This window comes from Mandrillus leucophaeus, unplaced genomic scaffold, assembly GCF_000951045.1.
Source record: "Mandrillus leucophaeus isolate KB7577 unplaced genomic scaffold, Mleu.le_1.0 Scaffold275, whole genome shotgun sequence".
NCBI classification, from domain to species: domain Eukaryota; kingdom Metazoa; phylum Chordata; class Mammalia; order Primates; family Cercopithecidae; genus Mandrillus; species Mandrillus leucophaeus.
The window spans coordinates 2559943-2584269 of NW_012102865.1; the positions used below are offsets into that span (position 1 = coordinate 2559943).

At 39.8% G+C, this 24327-nt stretch overlaps 1 protein-coding gene across 4 annotated transcripts in view; it reads left to right on the forward strand.

Annotated features, from left to right (window-relative positions):
• The window catches only part of CXADR (coxsackie virus and adenovirus receptor), a 55401-nt gene that overhangs the window by 3306 nt on the left and 27768 nt on the right, over positions 1–24327 (forward strand). The window contains exons 2-7 of one of the 4 annotated variants that reach the window (XM_011984882.1): positions 2631–2835; positions 9581–9736; positions 11312–11434; positions 11964–12102; positions 16069–16252; positions 16828–16939. In XM_011984882.1, coding sequence (XP_011840272.1) covers positions 2631–2835; positions 9581–9736; positions 11312–11434; positions 11964–12102; positions 16069–16252; positions 16828–16863 — 843 coding nt within the window. In that variant the 3' untranslated portion in view covers positions 16864–16939. Of the gene's footprint in view, positions 1–2630; positions 2836–9580; positions 9737–11311; positions 11435–11963; positions 12103–16068; positions 18416–24327 lie in introns of those variants that run through there. The other 3 variants (XM_011984881.1, XM_011984880.1, XM_011984883.1) reach the window with 3 other exon arrangements.

Consider the following 24327-nt stretch of genomic DNA (forward strand, 5'->3'; position numbering starts at 1 on the left):
AAAAATTAAAAGAAGGCCGGGCGCAGTGGCTCACGCCTATAATCCCAACACTTTGGGAGACCGAGGCAAGGTGGATCACAAGGTCAGGAGATCAAGACCATCCTGGCGAACATGGTGAAACCCTGTCTCTACTAAAAATACAAAAAAACTAGCCGGGCGAGGTGGCAGGCGCCTGTAGTCCCAGCTACTCGGGAGGCTGAGGCAGGAGAATGGCATGAACCTGGGAGGCGGAGCTTGCAGTGAGCTGAAATCCGGCCACTGCACTCCAGCCTGGGCGACAGAGCGAGACTCCGTCTCAAAAAAAAAAAGAATATAGCAAAATACTGTATGCACAAGCATTCTGTAAGCTTGTAAATGATATTGAAATGATAATCATGTACTGTGCCAAGTTAAATGGATCTGGTTTGCATCTTTGTTGTGCAAACGCTGATCAGTGAGAGCCACTGCTTTCCTCAGCCTAAATGTCAATGTGGACATTGCCACATTGCAGGGTTGTGAAGGGGAATCAGTGAAGACATGTAAAATTGCGTGGTAAATTTCCCATTCCTTAACTAATGTTTATAACGTTGTTTTCTGGGAAGACACTAAGCTAGCTTATAAAATAACCAACAGTGGCAATGCATCTTATTTCTCAAGCCCCCCTTAAAAGGCTACTAAGGTGTGTGTGGAGCTTAACGAGCTACTGGAAGTACAATAGATCGAACTCTACGACCTTTAGAGTTAGATTCCACAGGCAAATTATGATAAGCCTTTTAATCAAAGGAAATTAATCAAAGGAAGATAGAGTAGCCAAATTTGTGGAGTAGTCAGTGTTGCTGTTGACAAGTGGATGTGTCAAGAAGATTGAGCAAATAAAGTAATGGCTTGTGTTTACAGAGTAAGTCAGCTGTGGACCCTTCCACTCTTTCTTTTATTTACTTAGCAGACTGGTATTGAGCGCAACCTAGATGCAGACAGTTCGTATATAAATAAAAGATCTAGCCGGGCATGGTGGCTCATGCCTGTAGTCCCAGCACTTTGGGAGGCCGAGGCAGGCGTATCACAATGTCAGGAGTTCGAGACCAACCAGGCCAATGTGGTGAAACCCCGTCTCTACTAAAAATACAAAAATTAGCAGGCGTGGTGGTGGGCACTTGTAGTCCCAGCTCTTCGGGAGGCTGAGGCAGGAGAATCGCTTTAATCCAGGAGGTGGAGGTTGCAGTGAGCTGAGATTGCACCACTGCACTCCTGCCTGGGTGACAGAGCAAGACTCTGTCTCAAAAAAAAAAAAAGATCTTTGGTGGATTAGGGTGGGGTCAGTGTGATTGGGAGGGAGATAATTCAGAAGAGAACCCAAGTTCCTCCACTCAAGAAGTTTCTGCAGAATAAACCTGGAAAACAGTATTCTTAGATGACATTTATTCTGATTATATTGCCTATAATTAGCACTCAGGTAAAAGAGATTATTTGCAGGGTACAGGTCATAGTTGTGTTTCCTGATTATTATTTGAGTTTTGGCATCACTGCTCTTTGGCCCGTGGGTCTCATATGACCAGAATGAAGAGATTTCATTAGCAAAAAAGAAAAATTATGAAATGTGTTAAATTAATGTTAGAGATTGTTAGAGAATACTACTGCAGTTCTCTTCCAAGAAAATATTCCAAACACAGATTTTATTTTCCCTCTAAAGCATCCAGCCTTTAGTAGTTGCCTTCAAAGGCTATAAGTGTGGTTCAGAAAACTCAGTGGATTCGGCAAGGGTCTTTGCTTTAGTTACAGAAGATTCATTCAAAGGACTTGTTAACCTGGGTACACATACCTTAAGAGGTTTATTTAGAGTCTAGAACCCTCAAGTAACTCCAGCTTAGTATTAAGACCCAACTAAGTTATCTTTTTGTTAGATTCCACAGGCAAATTATGATAAGCCTTTTGTGGGGGCAGGGGGCAGTAGGTACTTGATTTTGTTACACTTGGTTGGCAAACTACTGCCTCAGAGGCAGTTGAAAAATAGAGTATGTAAGAATGAGCAGGCCAGGCACGGTGACTCAACACCTATAATCATAGCACTTTGGGAAGCCGAGGCGGGTGGATCACTTGAGTCAATCATTTGACCAGCCTGGTCAACATGGTGAAATCCCATCTCTACTAAAAATACAAAAATTAGTTGGCTGTGGTGGCATGTGCCTGTATAGTCTCAGCTACTGGGGAGGCAGAGGTGAGAGAATTGCTTGAACCCAGGAGGTGGAGGGAGCCGAGATCGCACCATTGCACTCCAGCCTGGGCCACAGACTCAGACTCCATCTCAAAAGGGGGAAAAAAAAACAAACAAATGAGCACATCTGTGTTCTTGCCCGATCGTACTAAACTGCTGTCTAGGACAGTGGAGGGCTTTGCTATTTTATCTTGTTGGGTCTTGGTTTCCTGGTTAAAAACGGAAGTCTGGGACTATACCCGAGGATCACGTTGATTCCATGTTCTCGTTCTGTGATTTGGATAGTTTTAGGTTTCCCCATAATATTGTGTTCTTTTTCTCTTTTTCTGCTGGGGAGGAGGGGTTCTGTAGCAGCAGGTGTATCCAGGGCTCCTTTAAGAGACAGTTTTTTTTGTTGTGTGTTTGATTTTCTGCCTGTCTAATTTTGGCTTTCTTTTAGATTATTTTATATTCTGGAGACAAAATTTATGATGACTACTATCCAGATCTGAAAGGACGAGTACATTTTACGAGTAATGATCTCAAATCTGGTGATGCATCCATAAATGTAACGAATTTACAGCTGTCAGATATTGGCACGTATCAGTGCAAAGTGAAAAAAGCTCCTGGTGTTGCAAATAAGAAGATTCAGCTGGTAGTTCTTGGTAAGTTATTTTTATTTGCGTTAATGAGTTACTGAGTAAGAGGATGATTAGTCATAGTACCGTAGTAGCAGCATTTGTATAAGACAAAGCTTAATTTTTTAGAATAACAATTTTAAACACTTGACGTTCTTCTGTGTTGGATAGCGTCAAGTATAAAACTAGCTTTTGGTTTTGGATAGGAGAAGAAAGAAGTGATCAACTTTGTGAAATTCATAAGAGTTTGAAAAAAAGTGAGGAGTACTGTGGTATGGAGGAAGAACCCTAAGCCAGGAGTTAGGAGATCTCGGGTTTCTGCCTTGTGCTCAGAATTTGCCCTGAGAATTACGTAGAACCATGTTTCTATGATGAGTAATTTAAGCATTTAGAATGGAGGTGAAGAAATATGGAAGAAGGAATACTGAATTCAAGTAAGGCCATTAGACCACAAGTTATTTAAGCTTCTTGGCATCACTGTTTTTCATCATTAAAGTGAAGAGCTGAGACATTCACTGTGATACCTTATAGCCCTCTCTGTAATAGTTAAGAGGGAGATGGTGTAAACTGCTTTGTAAGCTGTCAAAGACTACAGAGTTTATTATCCTTCTCTAGATTCTGTGATAATGTCTACAAGCACTCTTAATCCCTTCAAATTGAGAAACTGAAAGATGATAGTTCATAAATATACTTCTAAAACCATACCGTGATAAGCTTTACACAAAATGTACAGTGGCTACCATGTAGAAAAACATAGCTGTCTAGCTTTCTATTTTATGACAGTAAATTCCCCTGTTCTCATGTTTTAGGGGACACTTGGGGATTGACTTTCATAGGAAAAGCTGATTGCTAGAATTGTCTAGCATGACTGGAAATAACTGATCAGGGCAGGCCTCCCACATCAACATTTACCTCATTCCTTCTGTTTAGAGAACTGATTAGGGCTAGGGTAGAATATTCTGAAGAATACTCTTTATTTTTATTTTATTTTATTTGAGATGGAGTCTTGCTCTGTTGCCCAGGCTAGAGTGCAGTGGCACAATCTCTGCTCACTACAGCCTCTGCTTCCCGGGTTCAAGTGATTCTCCTGCCTCAGCCACCTAGGTATCTGGGATTACAGGCATGCACCACCATGCCTGGCTAATTCTTGTATTTTTAGTAGAGACAGGATTTCACCATGTTGGCCAGGCTGGTCTCAAACTCCTGACCTCAGGTGGACCACCGGCCTCGGCCACCCAGAGTGCTGAGATTACAAGAATACTCTTTAGAAGAGCAATGTTCGAGGTGACTTGGGCACCCAACACTTAACCACTCCTCCTACAAGTAGACCCAGTGCTTAACTCTTACTGCTAGAGACTAGGAACACGAGTGGGGCTTTTTGTGTACCTTCATGGCAAATTCATGGGTTATCTTGGTAGATAGGGTTTGCTGGCAGCATCATTGAATGGGGACCTGAAGGGGTCCTGGTGAAATGCATCATTCTGAATCGCACTAGCTAAAAATGTTTCTTGTGGTGTAAAAGTAAGTCAATCTGAAAAAGGAACCAGGATAAAGGAATATGGTAATGTTGGAAATTTGAATGTTCTGTGTCTTCATTGAGTTAACATGGAGTAACTTTTCTTTTTTGTAAATGTGTAAGCAAGTGAAAGATGAACACCTGGTCTGAATTCTTATCACAGACCCAGGAATTCCTGAGATCATAGCCCCGACTATACTTTCTTCCAACACTGCTCTCTAGGAAGTATTGAGTTGGAAAATGTATACGGAATATTAAGGGGTTCATGATATACGAAGCAGAAGATGTTTGATTATCAGAATGATTTATTGTGAAACCCCTATATGCTGGGACAGGTACACTGGGATAATGGGGTTGGCACATATTCCCAGAAGAGTTGTGGACAAGCGTGTGTGTGTGTTTGTGTATTGTCTGGATCCTGTGGGACCAGATTCAGGGTCACATTTGCAGTTCTCAGCTGAAGAGACCATTACAGCATGCAGCAGAACATTTCCCAAAAGGAACCTGAGTTGGGTGGCAGGGATGGCCCATAATGTGGTCTCAGTTCACTCATGGCAGGATCTGTGACTGCTCAGCCGTAGGAGTGGCCTTTTTATATTGAACTTTGAACCCTAGCATGTCCTAAGAATGGGAAAGTGGGAAGCACTGACACAGTTCACCCTGAGTTACTCCTCGGGAGAATTTTTTAGCCCAGTGAGCCTTGGATTCAAACCAGGGAGGGAAGGAGGGGATAAACTGGGGATGACAGGAGAAAGCAGGGAAGTGATTGCCGAAGAGAAGTAGGGACGGCTGGTACTGTGATCTGGACGAGATTGTGTCGGAGCCAGATAATTTCTTGTGGCTCTTTCTTCCATGTTTTTAGATGAGTCATGACTGCTGCTGGGAGAAACCACCAGAATTGTATTCTCTTGAAGGTAAAAATTGGATTGAAGCTTGTCTGTTAGTTTTGCCTGGAAATTCTGCCTGGATTATCTGGGGCGAAAGATAAGATGAAGTGCCCTCTAGTGACCCAACTAAGTGGTGGTCCCTGGAGCTGGTTTGATTCACTGATGGTAGCTCTGCCTAGTGCTTTGGTTCTTTTGTGGGAAATCTGAAGTGGTTGCCATCATGGCATTCACAGGGTAATGACAGTTCATTCATTGAGCTTCTGTGTTATGTGGTCATTATTAGCCCGGAGAGATGACTGTTAGTCGTCTGGATGTGAGGGGCAGCATGTTGCTGTAGCTGTAGCTTGCTCCGTTGCCATGCCTGCCTTGCTCTTTCAGACACAGCAGAAGCTCATGTGGATGCGGCTCAGTAAAGAAGTGGAAGTGGGAAATAACAAAGATAATTGATAGAAGGTTACTGTTGTGGCCACCTATCACGGGCACCTTCCCCTGGAGCTCTGAAAGGGCCTGTTTATTGAAACCTTTTGGTATAAAGAGACAGTTGTTTTGAAGAGCAGAACATGCACAGTAAACAATTCCTGGACATACATGGTACACTCCCACTGCACCATGCCACCAGATCACAGTGGCAACAGCAAGTGTAGTGGCTCCGTCATCACTGGCCTTAAAGGTCCTAAGGGATTTGCAAACCATTGATACAGGGCACGGCCCCTCACTACTTTTTATTTCGAAATAATTTTTAGTTTTGTAGAAAAGTTGCAAAAATATGAGGAAGTTTCTGAGAGTGGACCCATCATCTAATTTCCCCTAATGTTAACATCTTAGAAAATCATATTATAATCATCAAAACCAAGAAATTATCATTGATACAATACTATTAACTAAATTACAGACCCAGTTTGAATTTAACTGTTTTCCAGTAATGTCCTTTTTGTACTAGGATTGCATCTGGAATCCACATTGCATTTATATCTCCTTAATCTCCTCCAGTCACGTCCGGGGACACATGATGTCATGTCTTATTGTTAATCGTGATCACTTGGTTTAGGTTTTATCTGATGGGCTTCTTCACTCTAGAGTTATTATTTTTCCCTCTGTAATTAAAAAATGTCTTGGGGGAGCTACTTCGAGACCATGCAAATATGTTGTTTCTCATTTAACTTTTGCCTGTCGATTTTAGCATCTATTGATAGATTTTGCCTGGAGTCAGGGCATTTTGAACTCATCAGAAATTGTATTTCTTGGAAAGATGACATCATGATAAAAGTATCCCCTGTCTCATGTAGGGATTTAGAGAGTATTTCCAGTAGACTGGTGTAGCCACTAGCCTGGAAAGATGATGAAGTAATACATGTATGGAGCAGAGCATTACTAAATTGGTGGGATACCGTGTCCAGCTACAACTCGATGGTCACATACCCTTATCTGAGAAGGACTGTTGGTTGTGTTAGTGATCATGGAGGCAGATGTTCTGCGGACAATGACCAGTATGTGGGAAGCGCAGACCAAAGAAACATTTAGGGGACAAGACTTTATTGGTGCTCTCTTTGTGGTTTTCTTCTGTTCCAGCAGAGTACCGTGGATTAAGAATTAATCTTCCTCATAGTATAATGGTTAGATGTTGTCATGTAAAAGACTTATACTTTCTCTTCCCAGTGGAAAGTAGGTAGGTCGTTCCAAAGTGTCATTCAGAAACCTGTGTTGTTAGAATCTTGTTTTATTGTGGATGGGTTGTAGTGAGGCCCTGAATTTCCCAGCAGCAGTTTTAAATAAACTATCCGTTATTAGATATGTTTAGCTTGCTGGTTATATGGGAGAAAATGGGTATAGAAAGGGTGAGGGTTAGAGTTAGAATACCATATTACCCATAGATGTTTGATGCACAAAGCGTTGCATCAGTTACTTATTTGCTGGTAATTTATTCTAATAAAGGATTTATTGGTAGTTTGAAGAAATGGAAGAGAACAAGGCTCATTTCATTGAAGACTCCCAGGATGAAATAATTTGCAAAACTTATTTAAAAGTCCAATTGATGTAGTCTCCAGAGCACCTGGTCAGATTGCTTGGAAAAATCAACAGTGCAGTTAAATATGTGTTGACCCTTATTTTAAAAATGTAACTAGTAGCAGATGAAGGGGAATACAATTAAATTTGTTAAGGAGCTACTAAGAAGGAGTAAGGTCATGGTTGACAACCTTAGTTGAAGATACCCCACTGAATATGACAAATCATGTTGAGCCAGTTTTGGGAAACAATTTTACAATTTCTTACAGTGTTAAAATATGTACAGTCACCATATGATCCAGCAGTTACTAAGACAAAGGAAAGCATACGCCAGTGTTCACATGAGTGTTCAAGCGGCGTTGTTCATACTGCAAAAGTGTAAAATGCATTTGCCTTTATTCATAGTGGTAAAAGAATAAAAACCCATTCATGACTGAAAAGATGAAAATCAGCTTAAACTAAAAAAGAAAAAAACAGTCTTGACATTTATCAGCCAGAAAGACAGATACGGATTAAAGTCAGCCACAGAGTTTATAGAAAACATGTGTCTTGCAAAGACGTAGAGCAGTGGTAAAGCATAGACTATTGCTGTCTTCCGAATGTTGCCCCCAGACCCACATTGCACTACCCATCCTTTACTGGAATACTCAGTTACTAAATGGCCCCACCTCCTCACAGCTCTCACTTCCTGTTTAATCCGCATTTTTCCTAATCTCAGAAACAACTGATTGAGAGCTGATGGCTACTTCCTTAGAACCTCCTCAGAATCCTTACAGCATCCCTGCTCTTGTCCAGTGGCATTCCCTGGTTCCTCATAATGCGTTCCTCTCTGGCCAACCTGATTTTGATAGACTACATACTCCTTGTCGGTTTCGCTAACTAGGCTTTAACAGTAGCCCCAAACTGGAAACACAATCTTCATTAACGGGTGACTGGATAAGCCAACTTGTGTTATAGTCATTCATTGAAATACTAAAGTAGCTATATAGACAATAACATGGCTCAGTCTCAGAAATGTTATGCTGAATAAAAGAAGACAAAAAAGTACCTACTGTAGTATTCTATTCATGGGATTCCAGACGAAGAACTAATCCACAGTGGTAGGAATCTGATCAGTGGCTGCCTGGGTCTGGCGTTTTGAAGTCACATCTATTGTAACCAGCATGAGGGATCTTTCTTGGGAGAGGGTTGGAGTGATGCTTAATGGATATAGAAACATTTATTAAAAGTAATCAACCCACATGATTAGCATGTGAACTTTATTGTGTGAATATTATACCTTATTAAAGTTCAGCAGAAGAGTATGCAGTGCCAGGGTGTTCATCCACCAGGGCTGCGGTGAGCTGTTGCAGGTAATGGAGTTAGTAGCCGTTCTAAACAGTTACCCAGGAACACCTGGAATATAACCTCAGATTTCCTTTTTTAAAAAAGTATTAAATATTCTTTTTTACACATGAATTTCCAGGCTGTGAATATCTTTGATTCAAGATCTGGTTGTGTCACCTAGGCTGGAGTGCAGTGATGTGATCAGAGCTTCACTGCAGCCTCTAAATCCTGGTCTCAAGCCATCCTCCTACTCCAGCCTCCTGAGTAGCTAGGACCACAGGCACACATCACCACACCCCACTCATTCTTCAAAGTTTTTATAATGACAGTCTCGCTGCGTTATCCAGGCTGGTCTCAAATTCCTGACCTCAAGTGATCCCCCCACTGCCTTGGCCTCCCAAAGTGCTGGGATTACACTATGCCCAGCCCAGGTTTTCTTTTTTGTAGCCGGCTCTTCGTATGGATTTGAGTTGATGTAAATGCAGAATGCTAGTTGTTCTTTGCTACAGTTAAGTGTTAGTACCTGAGTTGATGTAAATGCAGAATGCTAGTTGTTCTTTGCTACAGTTAAGTGTTAGTATTGTTGATGATAAACTGCCTGATTGTCAGGGTTATGGCACCTAGAGGGTTGTGACTTGATACGGACTGTCAGAGGGCTACATGTCAAGCATGGGGAAGAATAGCTGAGGAATGGAAGGGGGAGCTTCCTTGACTCTCAAGTGGTCTTGCCGTAAAAAGCAAGTGCATCATTCTTGCTTTTTTTCAGGTGTGCCCCATGAAATGGACAGGCACCGAGCTATGCCTGAGATATTGCCGTATCTACTAATGCAGTGGCTGCTTGTGTGAGCTTATTCTGTGCTGTTTTGTGTCAGATAAAACTGAATAAACTGATGTTGATCACTTACTGTGGTCTTTCATTCTTTTGTGAATTCTGAACCCAGAACCAACTGATAATGAGTCAGTGGTTGTGTACAATGCTGTATTCGTAAAAGTAAGTTCCGTTCTCTTATGTAAATTTATAATTCATTTTCTTTTTCAGTGAAGCCTTCAGGTACAAGATGTTACGTTGATGGATCAGAAGAAATTGGAAGTGACTTTAAGCTAAAATGTGAACCAAAAGAAGGTTCACTTCCATTACAGTATGAGTGGCAAAAATTGTCTGACTCACAGAAAATGCCCACTTCATGGTTAGCAGGTACTGCTGATAATAGTATTGGTACCAGGTGCCATTGATTTGGACTAAAATCTAGTAGGGGGTGTGTGTGTGATTTGAGATAGGGCCTTGCTCTGTCACCCAGGCTCACTGCAGTCACTGTTCACTGCAGCTTCGACCTCCTAGGCTCAAGTCATCCTCCCACCTCAGCCTCCCAAGTAGCTGGAACTAGAGGTGCATGCCATCACACCCCGCAAAGTATTAAAAAACATTGTTGTAGAGGCAGGATCTCCCTGTGTTGCCTGTGCTGGTCTCAAACTCCTGGGCTCAAGGAGTCCTCTTTCCCTGGCCTCCCAAAGTGCTGGGATTACAAGCATGAGCCCAGGCATGTGCCCCGCCTGCTTATATATTTCAGATTCCCAAATGCTTGCTTTCCCCTCTCTGCATAGAGTAAATAGGATTTCCATGGGAATTATTCAGGGTTTTATAATATCAATTTAGTGTCGTATATTATAAAGGAAGAGCTATTCTATGATTTCATTTTTTAGGATATTATAATTAGTTACTTTGGTGGTTTTTTTTCTTTTCTTTTTTTTTTTTTTTTTGTTGAGACAAGGGGTCTTGCTCTGTCACCTAGGCTGGAGTGCAGTGGCAGGATCTCGGCTCCCTGCAGTCTTCACCTCCCAGGCTCCAATGATCCTCCCACTTCAACCTCCTGAGTAGCTGAGACTACAGGCATGTGTCACCATACCCTGCTAATTTTTGTATTTTTTGTAGAGATGGAGTTTCTCCATGTTGCCCACACTGGTCTCAACCTCCTGGGCTCAAGCTCTCTTCCCCCCACAGCCTCCCAGAGTATAAGCGTGAGCCATTGTGCCTGGCCAATTTCTTTTTTTAACTGATGAGAAATGTTCATGATTATAACTTAGATGGTGGCTAAAGTAGAGTAAGAGTTGGATCTTTAGTGCTTCGACTAGGTTTAAAATATAGTAATTTACCCATGGCTTGTCTATAAATTAAAAGCAAACCCATGTGACACTAACTAGAAAGTTACAAATTGGCCAAATCTGTTCACCCATTTGTTACAATTGACTTCCTAGTTCAAACTGATTACCAGGCTCCACCCCACCATCCACTGCATCCTGGTCTTTAGTAGGTTTTCTCTCTGCCTCTATTTTTTTCAAACTCAGAGACCAATCTGGAAGTCGTCTTCTGACTTCCTTTTGTATGTTTCTTCCATCTAGTGGGGAATAAAATAGGTTTTGTATGTTTTCCTGCTGCATGAGAGATCCTCTGTGGGATGCCATAGTGTTTGTAGTCTGATGTACCCCAAGATGGGTTTGCAGCAGCTACACAGTGGACCAACACGCCTGCTCCAGCCGAGGCTCTGTGGTGCAGGGGGTCATGGCTACTTTCACCTTGATACACATGAACTGGAAGCATGATTGTTTGAATTCTGGAAACATCTGTGTGGCTCAGTGCCAGTTTGTTTGCATCCAGTCTTGGTCTGTCTTGCTTTTAACTGGATTGTCAAATTTGATAAGGGCTACGTTTACTAACACCTGATAACAGTACATACTATAAAATGAGTTTATTTTCTTTTTCCTCCTTCCATAGAAATGATGTTATCTGTTATATCTGTAAAAAATGCCTCTTCTGAGTACTCTGGGACATACAGCTGTACAGTCAGAAACAGAGTGGGCTCCGATCAGTGCCTGTTGCGCCTAAACGTAGTCCCTCGTAAGTATCTTCTTTCTGTTGGTGGTTTTGTTTCTGTTATCTTTATACCACCTCCTTTAGTTCAGTCAGCAAATGTGTATTAAGGGCAAGGGGACACTGACTTTGATCAGAACACTGTGGTTTGATTATTAGCTTTTCTAGAAAAATGTATTTTATTTAAAAAAACTTCATAATTGCAATGATATATTAAGAAGGTAAGAGTTGTCAAATCAACCCTTGTACTGTGTTTAACTATTATGTTGAGTAGCTTAGAACACTCTTATGTGTTAACCAAGATAGCTTTGAATATTAAAATCTTTCAGACAGGTTTTATCATTTTAATGCTTGAAATAGATTATACAGTTCAGAAGACAGTTCTTTTAATGAATTTTTTCCCCGAATCAAAAAGACTAATTTGTCTCCTAAAGTTAATACATGTGATGAAATCAATAAAAAAATGTGTAGCCTACCTTCAATATCTATACGTGTGTGTGTATATATATTTTTGTTTGTTTGTTTGTTTGTTTACTATTAATTCTTCTTATTTTAGCTTCAAATAAAGCTGGACTAATTGCAGGAGCCATTATAGGAACTTTGCTTGCTCTGGTGCTCATTGGTCTTATCATCTTTTGCTGTCATAAAAAGCGCAGAGAAGAAAAATATGAAAAGGAAGTTCATCACGATATCAGGTAATGAAGTGAGACAGGAGTTGACTGATGTATACCAAACATATGTCATGTCTCTAAAGCATTAGTTCTCTTATTAACCACCCGAAGCATCTTTCTTAGGAGAAGGGATAAAGCTTTGGCCCCGTTTTTCTCAATACATTTGAAAGCATTTACTTTTAACTCCAAGTGCAGAGCTCCAACCACCATTCATCGTGCCCCGCTCCCCAACCTTCTTGTACCCCATTTTAAGAGCCACTGCGGGCCGGGCGCGGTGGCTCAAGCCTGTAATCCCAGCACTTTGGGAGGCCGAGACAGGCGGATGACAAGGTCAGGAGATCGAGACCATCCTGGCTAACACGGTGAAACCCCGTCTCTACTAAAAAATACAAAAAACTAGCCGGGCGAAATGGCGGGTGGAGCCTGTAGTCCCAGCTACTCGGGAGGCTGAGGCAGGAGAATGGCGGGAACCTGAGAGGAGGAGCTTGCAGTGAGCTGAGATCCGGCCACTGCACTCCAGCCTGGGCCACAGAGCAAGACTCCGTCTCAAAAAAAAAAAAAAAAAAGAGCCACTGCGAAATGATTATCTCAAGACTGCCTGCCTTTTTGAGAAGAATTCCCACCTGCAGTGGGAGGGATGAAGCCTTCAAAAAATAAAGCGGATATTGAGGTTGGGAAAAAAAAAAAAAATCTGACCTGATTGTATCAGGTAATCTGGTAGTTTGTAGAACGATTGGTGGTATAATTTTTATTTTCCTTAAATATTATAAATCAGAAGGTCTTAACGAGAAGTGTGCATATTCGATAATAGAACTTTAGAAAGTAGTAACACATGACTTCACACCCTAGAAATTGACATTTGGTAGATCTGGGGTGGGGTCTGGACACCTGTGCAGGGACACTTCAGAGCTATTGTGGGTTTGGTTCCAGACCACCGCAATAAATCACACGAATGTTTTTGTTCTTCCGGTGCACAAAAGGTTATGTTTATGCTATATTATAGTGTAAAGTGTGCCATAGCATCATGTCTAAAAAAGCAGTGTAGATACCCCAATTAAAAAAGACTTTATTGCTAAAAAATGCTAATGACTGAGCCTTCAGTGAGTCCTAATCTCTCCGCTGGTGGAAGGTCTTACCTCAGTGTTGATGGCTGGTGGCTGATCAGGATGCTAGTTACTTAAGGTTGGAGTAGCTATGGTAATTTCTTTCTTTCTGTGGTGGTTGAGTTTTTCTCTTGTTTGTCTGTTTTCCGAGACAAGGTCTCATTCTCTGTTGCCCAGGCTGGAGTGGAGTGGTGCAGTTATGGCCCACTGCAACCTCTGCCCCCTGGGTTCCGGTGAGCCTCCCACCTCAGCTTACCGAGTAGCTGGGACTGCAGGCATGAGCCACCACACCTGACTAATTCGTGTAGTTTTTGTAGAGATGGGGTTTCACCATGTTGCCAAGGCTGGTCTCCAACTCCTGGGCTGCATTAGCTCCTACCAAGAATGTCAACCTGTCCTTTAAAGCTTTGAAACCAGACACTGACGTCTTTAGCCATTAAAGGCCTAGATGGTGTCTTCTTCCAGTAGAAGTCTGTTTTGTCGCTATTGAAAATCTGTTACTTAGTGTAGTTACCTTCATCAACGCTCTTTTAACTAGATCCTCTGAGTAACTTTCTGTTGCTTCAGTTTGTATTCTTATGTTATGGAAATGACCTTTTGCCCTAATCTCATTAACCAGCCTCTGCTAGCTTCCAGCTTGCTTTATGCAACTGCCTTAGCTCTCTCGGCCTTGATAGAATTGAAGAGAGTTAGGGCCTTGCTCTGGATTGGGCTTTGGTGTAAGGGAATGTTGTGACTATTTTGATCCTCTATCCAGACCACTAAACTTTCTCCATATCAGCAATAAGACTGTTTCGCTTTCTTACCATTCACGTGTTCACTGGAGTAACACTTTGACTTGACTTTAAGAACTTTTTCTTTGCATTTACAATTTGGCTTGGCTGTTTGGTGCAAGAGACTAGCTTTCAGCCAGTCTCACTAAGGTTGATTATTTCTGGGTTTGATTTAAAGAGAGCCCTGCTGGTGATTGCTTGGGTCCAGGAGTTTGAGCTTGCAGTGAGCTGTGATCGCACCACTGCACCCTAGCCTGGTTGACACATCGAGACTGTCTCAAAATAAATAAAAGTTTTCTAAAAAGTAGAACTATGATAACTATTCCTTTTACTTGAACACTTAGAGGTCATTGTAGTGTTATTAAGTGGCCTAATTTCAATATTATTGTGTCTTAGGGAATAGGGAGGCCTGAGGGAGGGGTGAGAGAATAGGAGGGTGGTTGGAGGAGATGGCCAGAACACACACGACATTTATTAAGTTTGCTGTCTTATATGGGCATAGTTCATGCTGCCCCAAAACAAATTAAAATAGTAACATCAAAGATCACTGATCACAGATCACCCTAACAGGTATGATTATGAGAAAGTTTGAACTGTTGTGAGAATTTCCAAAACGCAACACAGACATGAAGTGAGCAGATGCTGTTGGAAAAATGGTACAGGTACATTTGCTTGACACAAGGGTACCACACACCTGCAATTTGTTAAAAAAAAAAAAACATGCCATAAGTATCTTTGAAGTGTGATAAAAGCAAGGCACAATGAAACGAGCACGCCTGTATTTTTTAAATGCACCAAAGATAACTCAGATACACAGTTATTCTTCGGTATCCATGGAGGACCTCCTGCAGATACCAAAATCCAAGGATGCTCAAGTCCCTGATATAAAATGGCGGCCAGGCGCAGTGACTCACGCCTGTAATCCCAGGACTTTGGGAGGCCAAGATGGGAGGATCATTTGAGCCCAGGAGTTCAAGACACCAACCTGAGCAAGATGGCAAGAACCTGTCTCTATCTTAAAAAAAAAAAAAAAGAAAAGAAAAAGATACAAAATGGCGTACTGTTTGTATATAACCTGCACACATTCTTGTGTATACTTCGAGTCATCTCTAGATCACTTATAATACCTAATGTAAATGCTATGTAAATGATTGTTATAATGTGATGTTCAGGGAATAATGACAACAAAAAATCTGTACAGGTTAGGTACAGACAATATTTTTTAAAAAATAATTTTCTATACATGGTTTGTTGGCTTCACAGATGTGGAACCCATGATTATGGAGGGCCAGTTGAGCTCTCTATCAGTGTTTGGTATGAAAATTCTTAGGCTTAAATTCCCAGCAAACTTAAATCTGTAGTGTTTTCAGCTGAGGTTTCAGATAACTTTAATACAAAAATGATATTTTCTCTTCTTTTAAAAATTTTTTATATTTATCATTTATTTATTTTTTTGAGACAGAGTCTCACTCTGGCACCCAGGCTGGAGTGCCATGGTGCAATCTCGGCTCACTTAAACCTCCGCCTACTGGGTTCAAGTGATTCTCCTGCCTCAGCCTCCCGAGTAGCTGGGATTACAGGCACCTGCCACCAAGCCCAGCTAATTTTTGTACTTTTAGCAGAGATGGGGTTTTGCCATATTGGCCTGGCTGTTCTTGAACTCCTGACCTCAAGTGACCTCCACCCGCCTTGGCCTCCCAAAGTGCTGGGATTACAGGCGTGATTAAGATAGAAATATATTTGTAGGTGTTAGTGTTTTCTCAACTATAAAGTGTTACATGGCTGTAATTAGATTATCTTGACCAGTGATACTAGAATATGAATGATTTGAGATTTGTGTTTTGTAGGACAACATTCTAGAATCATCTACATTTGTGTAAACACCATATTTTATTAAGTGTGAAGTCATTAATCACAATGACAGATTGGGGACAGATGCAGAATTTATGATGTTATGGCTTGCACTTTTTGCTTTTTTGTGACACGCATACACACACACACTTTTATATGTTTGGTACCTAAATACCGGCTCTTATCCATGCTTCATAGCTTACATAATTGTAGGTTTTTAGAAATTTATTCTCTTGACATGTATTGGGGATTTTGCTTTCCAGGGAAGATGTGCCGCCTCCAAAGAGCCGTACGTCCACTGCCAGAAGCTACATAGGCAGTAATCATTCATCCCTGGGATCCATGTCTCCTTCCAACATGGAAGGATATTCCAAGACTCAGTATAACCAAGTACCAAGTGAAGACTTTGAACGCACGCCTCAGAGTCCGACTCTCCCACCTGCTAAGGTAGCTGCCCCTAATCTAAGTCGAATGGGCGCGATTCCTGTGATGATTCCAGCACAGAGCAAGGATGGGTCTATAGTATAGAGCCTCCATATGTCTTGTCTGTGCTTTCCATGTTCCTTTCCTTTTTTTGATATGTGAAAACCTATTCTGGCCTAAATTTTGTTCCTAGCCTCAAAATATATCAAAAAATAATCAGGAACTGTAAGGAATATATTTTTTAAAATTTTTGTTTGGTTATATTGAAATAGTTACAGGTATTAAAGTTAGTAAAGACAAGTTTACCATCTGAAAAAGCTGGATTTTCTTTAAGAGGTTGATTATAAAGGTTTCTAAATTTATCAGTACCTAAGTAAGATGTAGCACTTTGAATATGAAATCATAGGTGAAGAAATTGGTGAACTTGCTTGCATACCAAGTTGATACTTGAATAACCATCTGAAAGTGGTACTTGATAATTTTTACCATTATTTTTAGGATGTGTATCTCATTTATTTATGGCCCACCAGTTTCCCCCAAATTAGTGCAGAAGCATCCATGACAAAATTACTTATGTATGTTTGTACTTGTTTTTATAGCTCCTTGGAAAACTCTTGCGTTTGGAATATCTCTAAAAACATAGAAAACACTACAGTGGTTTAGAAATTACTAATTTTACTTCTAAGTCATTCATAAACCTTGTCTGTGAAATGACTTCTTAAATATTTAGTTGATAGACTGCTACAGGTAATAGGGACTTAGCAAACTTTTATATGCTAAAGGAGCATCTATCAGATTAAGTTAGAACATTTGCTGTCAGCCACATATTGAGATGACACTAGGTGCAATGGCAGGGATAGATTTTGTTGGTGAATAGTCTCATGCCTTGAGATCTGTGGTGGTCTTCAAAATGGCGGCCAACCAGATCAAGGATGTAGTATTTCATAGTTCCCAACTAAATACTGGCTTTCCACTTTAGGTGATATTTTTATTAGAAAAATATTATAACTCATTTATTGTTTGACAATTATAGATTGAAATTTCCTAATTTATTCTAAATTTTAAGTGGTTCTTCGGTTTCAGTGCTTTATGTTGTTTGCTGTTTTTGGATGGTGTTACATATTATATGTTCTAGAAACACGTAATCCTAAATTTACCCTCTTGAATATAATCCCTGGATGATATTTTTATCATAAATGCAGAATAATCAAATACATTTTAAGCAAGTAAGTGTCCTCCATCAATTCTGTATTCCAGACTTGGGAGGATGTACAGTTGCTGTTGTGTGACCAAACATGTCTTTGTGTAGTTCTGGCAAATCAAGCTGAGCTTCAAAAATGTTTGAGTCGTAGTTTTGTGAAAGTGATTTATTCTTAAAAAAAAAAGAAAAAAGAAAAAGAAAAAAAGATAAGAAAAAGGAGTTAAGGGACTACTCCTCCTTGCCAAATGTGCTAAATATCATTGTAGGAGAAGAAAGTGGATTTATTGTATTTCCCTTAAGATTGTGAGGGAGTGTGGATATAGTAGAATGAGCCAACAGTCTCTTTATAATAAATACGGTCTGCAATAAATTCTTTCACTAGCTCTAAAACCTTTCCCTAGATTTTAGTAGGGAGTTGGTTTCTGTTAATATCTTTGGGTGCTGTGGTGGTAAATGCTACATTATAAACGGTGGCATGTATTTACGGTTAGAGTATTGTGTGTACACTTTTTAATGGTAAACTTAAGCTGAATGTGTAATGGATTTGTGTATAGTTTTACATATTTGGAAGCATTTTAAAAGTAGGTTTTAACCTTACATAAAATTACTTTTATACTTGTGTTAACATTTTCATCTGTGCCTTTTGGGTAATTTAATTTCTATTATGAATTTCTGGTGCCTATGAGCTAGCTATCACCTACCTGAAAGGTGCTTAGAGGTGAAGGTACTGTTTCTAAAAACACATCACTGTGACACCTTTCTATCCTCACATTTCCAAGCTTGCCTCTTTTCTGTTCTTTGTGCATATCACTTAAGCGATTGTGTTATTCATAAAGATTTAGAAATTTCAATATTCCCAACACTCTGACTATGTTTCTGGTTTTATAACAGTAGCCATTTTTGAATGTCAGATGTTCGGCCTGTTTTATATGAATAAAGTTTATTTATAAAGTATTATAAAAAGTAAATAAACAGAACATTAATAATAAAATTTTGGTTCTTCCTATTCCTGACTTTCATATAATGAACATTATCCTATTGATCTAAGTAGAAGTTGTAGAAAGTGGACACGTATAAGACTTTCCTTCCTTTTTTTTTTTAATAACACATGAGGAACAAGACTTTTCTTCCCATATATTTCATATTTTAGAGGACATTGTTTTATAGGCTTACGTCTCACTGTAAAATTCTGTCAGCCAAAGAGTACTGATAAATTTTCAAGTAGTTCTCGCTGATAATTTCAGTTGAACCAGAGATCAAATATTTGCTCCCGAATTGCTATTGGTAATCAAGTAGTTGAACAAAAAATTACTAAAGCATTTCAGTTAGATCAGTCAAGGACAGTACTGCATCTTAATAGCAAAGCCATTTGATTCTACCTTATAACTGAGAGACTTGATACTATCCATCTCTGTAGGTTACAAAGGATAATTTGAAGAGAAATGATACTTTCGAATATATAGTTCTGTACATTTTTTGTTTTTTTTAAAGAGATGGGGTTTCACTGTGTTGTCCAGGCTGGTCTCAAACTGCTGGGCTCAAGAGATCCTCCTGCCTCGGCCTCCCAAATTGCTGGGATTACAGGGGTGAGCCACAACATCCAGCCAGTTCTGTGCTTTGAATATGGAGTCCTTTACAGCTATTTTTTTTCTTACTGGCAATCTTAACTAATATTATTCCCTTATTAGAGAGCCTCTCACTCCCCCACCCCCTAAAATGTCTGTTATTCATGACAGTAACCAATTATTCTGGACAAATTCCTTCCTTTTAATTTGAGCTATCTGCCATGGACTTTCTAAAATAGAAACACAGCCCGAGTGTATCTTAGGGAGAGTGGGATTGAAAAAATCCAAATCACTATCCATATAGATCATGGATATAAAGAGATACCTGATTTTTATTAAAAAGATACTTTTTAAAATTTGAGAGTTAATCTTGGAAATTTGGAACAAGTAAAGGGGCAAGTAAACATTTTGATTAAATATCAAAGGAACTCATTGCATGAAGGTGACTATCAAATTCTGTGATGTGTGGCTTCTTAAAAATATTCTCAGTGTCTTGTGTGTGCGTGCGGCATGTACATTTGATGTTATGTGAATGTTAAGAGTTTTTTCTTCTAATTTTCACTTCAGCAGTGTTTAGGGCTTTCAGATGCCTTATTCCAGTGTGAACAGAAAAAGTTCGTATTTTATGTGGTTAATGCTTTGATGTGTCACATAAAGAGTAGTTTGTAGAAAATGTTGGCACAATTTTAACTTCTTAGTGGCTTGTGACATTATATTATATATATATATGTACATATATCTTTATAACATTCCTGTGTTTAGTAGTGTAAATGTTCTGGGCAAGTTTTAATATTTTGAATGCCTTTGGATATTCCAGCAGCAAAGGCATTATGTTCTGCAATAGGATTTCTTACTCATTTACCTATTTTAACACTAAGATAGGCCATAACTGAGCACAAATTCCTTTTATAAATGTCATAGAAGCAGGGAAGAATAATAAACAAATGTGTGAATTGTGGTTCAGTTTGTTTATCTTTCGGGAAGGCTGATCATTTATCTTATAGCAGATAACACCAGCCTCTTATTCATTAAGGTTAACTTTTGTAAAGTATCTTATTTTATAATTTAAGAATATAGTACATATCAGTTGGGTTTGGTTTTAGTCATCGAGACTAAAAGTTCCATCAAAACAGAACTTCGTGTTTTCTGCTAACTTATTTAATGACACGAGTTTTAAGAGAACCACAATTCATTGATTCACTTATTCTTTTCCCTAATTGTGAATTTTAGTGATAAATACACTTGTACTACTGAGAAAAATATTTTGACACTCCACGTGTGCAAAGTATAGAATTGATAGTGTCAGTTTCAGATTTTGTATGTATGATTTCTGGCTTATATATCCAATGGTGCAGATTTTGAAATTTGTAAGAACAAAATTTGTTAAGAAAAACAACTTGCTCTAGTTTTGTGACCTTGTGTACTTTTGAAATAAAATCGAGAAAGCATTTCTCTGCCTCATGGTGTGGCTTTATTGTGCCTTTTATACAAATGTCCGCTAAAGCTTCAGTATTTTATTCCTCCCTGCTTGCTGTGTCATGGTTTCCTTTCCCCCCGTGCATCCTCTAAACAGAAAGAATAAAGATTGCAACAGTCATATTAATACATCGTTGAAAACATGTCAAGCATACAGACCAAAATCTCCCCATTCCTGTGTGCTTATATAATAGTATATAATATTTGGGGTTCTGTGATCATTTCAGAATTTACAGTATAAACGCAAACATTTTTCAGATACATTGCCGAATGTGTGTGTATATACACAGATATGAGGCTGGGAAGTCAAAGATCAAGGCACTGGCAGATTTAGTGGCTGGTGAGAGCTTACCGTCTGTATCAAAGATGGCGCCTCTTGCTGTATTCTCACATGACAGAAAGGAGGAAAGGGAGCTTCCTCTAGCCTCTTTCATAAGGGCCATTAATGCTATTCATGAGAGTAGTGTCCTAATGACTTGATCACTTCCCAAAGGGGCCCCACATCTGAGTGCTATCACGTTGGGTATTAAGATTTCAACATATTGGTGAGATTTGGGCTTCTGGCTAATAAAATATATATCAACATAAGAATTTTAGGGAGGCACAGATATTCGAACCAAAGTAACATCTCATTTTGGCTTAAAGTATTTTCATTGACTATAAATGTTGATTTCAGGAAAAACCAGAATGGGCTATTGATGCTACTGTAAGAAGCATGTTGAGGAATATTTTGTTTATACCAGGGTTTCTCAACCTCGGCACTATTAACATTTTGGGCTGGATAATTCTTTGTTGTAGGGGACTGTCCTGTGCGTTGCAAGATGTTTGGCAGCGGCCCTGGCTTCCACCCACTGGGTATCAGTAGCACCCTGGCCCCCCCACCAGCATGCCCACCACAGTTGTGATGATAAAAAGTATTTCCAAACATTACCAAATATCTCCCCTGGGGTCAGAGGCAAATCACCTCCTTTTGAGAACCACTGATTTATACTGATGTGAAATTTTCTACTCAAGGATTAAAAGGTGAAGAGCACAGGACATAGTGCTAGAAGGCACAGGACATGCTTAAATACCACTTATTACTAGTTGCTTCACTTTGCTTCAGTTTCCTAGTGCTTCAAATGGTACAAAATACCTACTTTACAGGGGATGTTGGAAGATTTCAAAGAGATAGAATTGATACAATAATGAAAGTTGTTGGTATTTACCCCTGATAACTGGGATACTGATAATGGTACACAGACTTTCAAGGAATTGAGATTTACAGTGCAATATGCTAAGTGAAACCAAGATTAATTAAATGCCTTTAATTTAGACCATATCTTAATCTTATAGCTCTAATGGCCAGATCATATTTCTGGTTAACAAATAGCAAAGCTGATTAAACTGAGACAACATTGGGTATGAAGTAGTTTATTATTCAGTAAAAATAGTGTAAGTCTAAGGCATAATCAAAGATAATTTCAAGATGCAATAATACCAACAGTGAAAAAATCAAGAAGCTAGTCCAAGAAATTAAGCTTGGGTTTTTTTGCTGGTGTTTCCAAAGTATAAATCAAACATACCTTGTTACTTAGATGATTTTTAAATTGTATTAAATATTTATAGGGGAAAAAGTTGCTACTCTAAGGTAACTATACAAAAAGAAGCTATTAGGTTCTCCTAAATTAGGGGTACTTCTGTGCCCTCCTCAATGTCAGCACAGGTCTTTTATGGCACAAAACCTTTGCATTCTAATTATTTCACCGGCTTGATAGACCGCCTTCAGTACTCTGTAGGTGATTTGCCTACCTCAGTCCCCACTGCCTACCTCGGTGACTTCCAAATGGCTAAGTAAATGCTGAGTGGATATTTAGTAAGAAAACTATGGACACTAGGGACAAATATGTGTTCATTAAATATGCATCATATGTTCTACAAGGCACCTAGCCTGGTCTCTTCAAAAAGGCAGTATTGGTCAGGTTTGGTGGCTCACGCCTGTAATCCCAGCACTTTGGGAGGCCAAGGTGGGTGCATCACTTGAGGTCAGGAGTTCGAGAGACCAGCCTGGCCAACATGGTGAAACCCCGTCTCTACTAAAAATTAAAAAAAAAAAAAAGCCAGATGTGGTGGTGCATGCCTGTAATCCTAACTACTTGGGAGGCTGAAGTGGGAGGATGGCTTGAACCTGGGAGGCAGAGGTTGCAGTGAGCCAAGATTGCGACACTGCACACTCCAGCCTGGGTGACAGGGTGAGACTCCGTCTCAAAAAAAAAAAAAGAAAAAAAAGGGCAGTATCATGAGAAAAAGGATGAGTATGTGCAGTGAGGGGAAAGGCTGCACTTGACTTAAGGAGTTAACTTGCCCAAATACAGCATGAGGTTTCCTGACTCAATAGTAGCGAACACGGAAACAAAACTCATTATCAGAAGCAGTTTATAAATATATTTCTAGAGCCCTTCTTACGGATTCCTGCTGAGTAGATCTAGGGTGAAATCAGTGACTCTTCTCTCCCAGATTATTTCAATAATTAACCAACTTTGGGAGTCTCTGGCTTAGGAAACCCTTTGCAGATGACTGATTTCCATGCTAAGGCACTAACGTTAAGTTTTTTTCCCCTTGGGCTTCACAAAATTGCAGACTTTTAGTGTGGTTGAAAAAAAAATACCTACTTAAAAATTGTTGTTTAATTTGGTATACTAATAATATTTCTTAGTATCAGAATTTGAGGTGATCTGCTAAAATACCTAAAACAATTTCATAGAAGATTTTAGCTTTCCACAAAACCTGAAGAGTATTATGTCAAAGTCTTTTTAAATGGCTAGTCTTCTGAAATACCTAGGCATTTACAAGTAATTTTTATGTGTGATTGTATTAGCCGTAAAAAAATGCTACAGACTGCTTGAAGAACAGAAATGTGTTATAGTTCTGGAGCTGGAAGTCCAAGATCAAGGTGTTGGCAAGATTGGTTCCTTCTGAGGGCTGTGAGGGAGGGATCTGCTCCAGACCCTGTCTTTGGCTTGTAGGTGACCATTTTGTCCATCTGTCTTCCCTCTATGCATGTCTGTCACCGTGTGTGCATTTCCATTTTTTAAGGACACCAGTCACCGAATTAGGACCTACCCATATAACCACATCTCAACTGATTGCATCTGTAGCAAATCTGTTTCCAAACAAGGTCACATTCTGAGATTCTAGAGAATCTGAGACTTCAACATAGAAATTTAGAGGATGGGGACACTTCACCCCATAACAGTAATGATGACTGCACATTTTGAGAGGGACTAATAAGATAGTGTGCATTGGTATAAAACATGTACCCAGAGGGTTCTCTGTTTAACTTTCAATGGCATAATAACAGTATCAACACCTAAATAACTATGCCAACATAGGTATTTCATGATCCTCAACTGCCTCCGCCTGCCCCAGAAATATACTATTTTTATTTCAAATATGGGTGACTTTGTTAACTTCACATCTGCCTGTCAAGTGAAAAAGTAGTTGATGAAGCAGTTATGAGGCTGGGCACGGTGACTCACCTGTAATCTCTGCACTTTGGGAGGCCGAAGGGGGTGGATCACTTGAGCCAGCAGTTGGAGACCAGTCTGACCAACATGGTGAAACCCCATCTCTACTAAAAATACAAAAATTAGCTGAGTGGTGGCACATACCTGTAATCCCAGTTACTCGGGAGGCTGAGGCAGGAGAATTGCTTGAACCTAGGAGGCGGAGGCTGCAGTGAGCCGAGATCGTGCCTTTGCACTCCAGCTTGGGCAACAGAGCAGACCCTGTTAAAAAAAAAAAAAAAAAAGGAAATGATTATGAATTTGTCTTTTTAAGTGAATCTTGCTGACAAGATAAAACTACTTTTTGAGGGA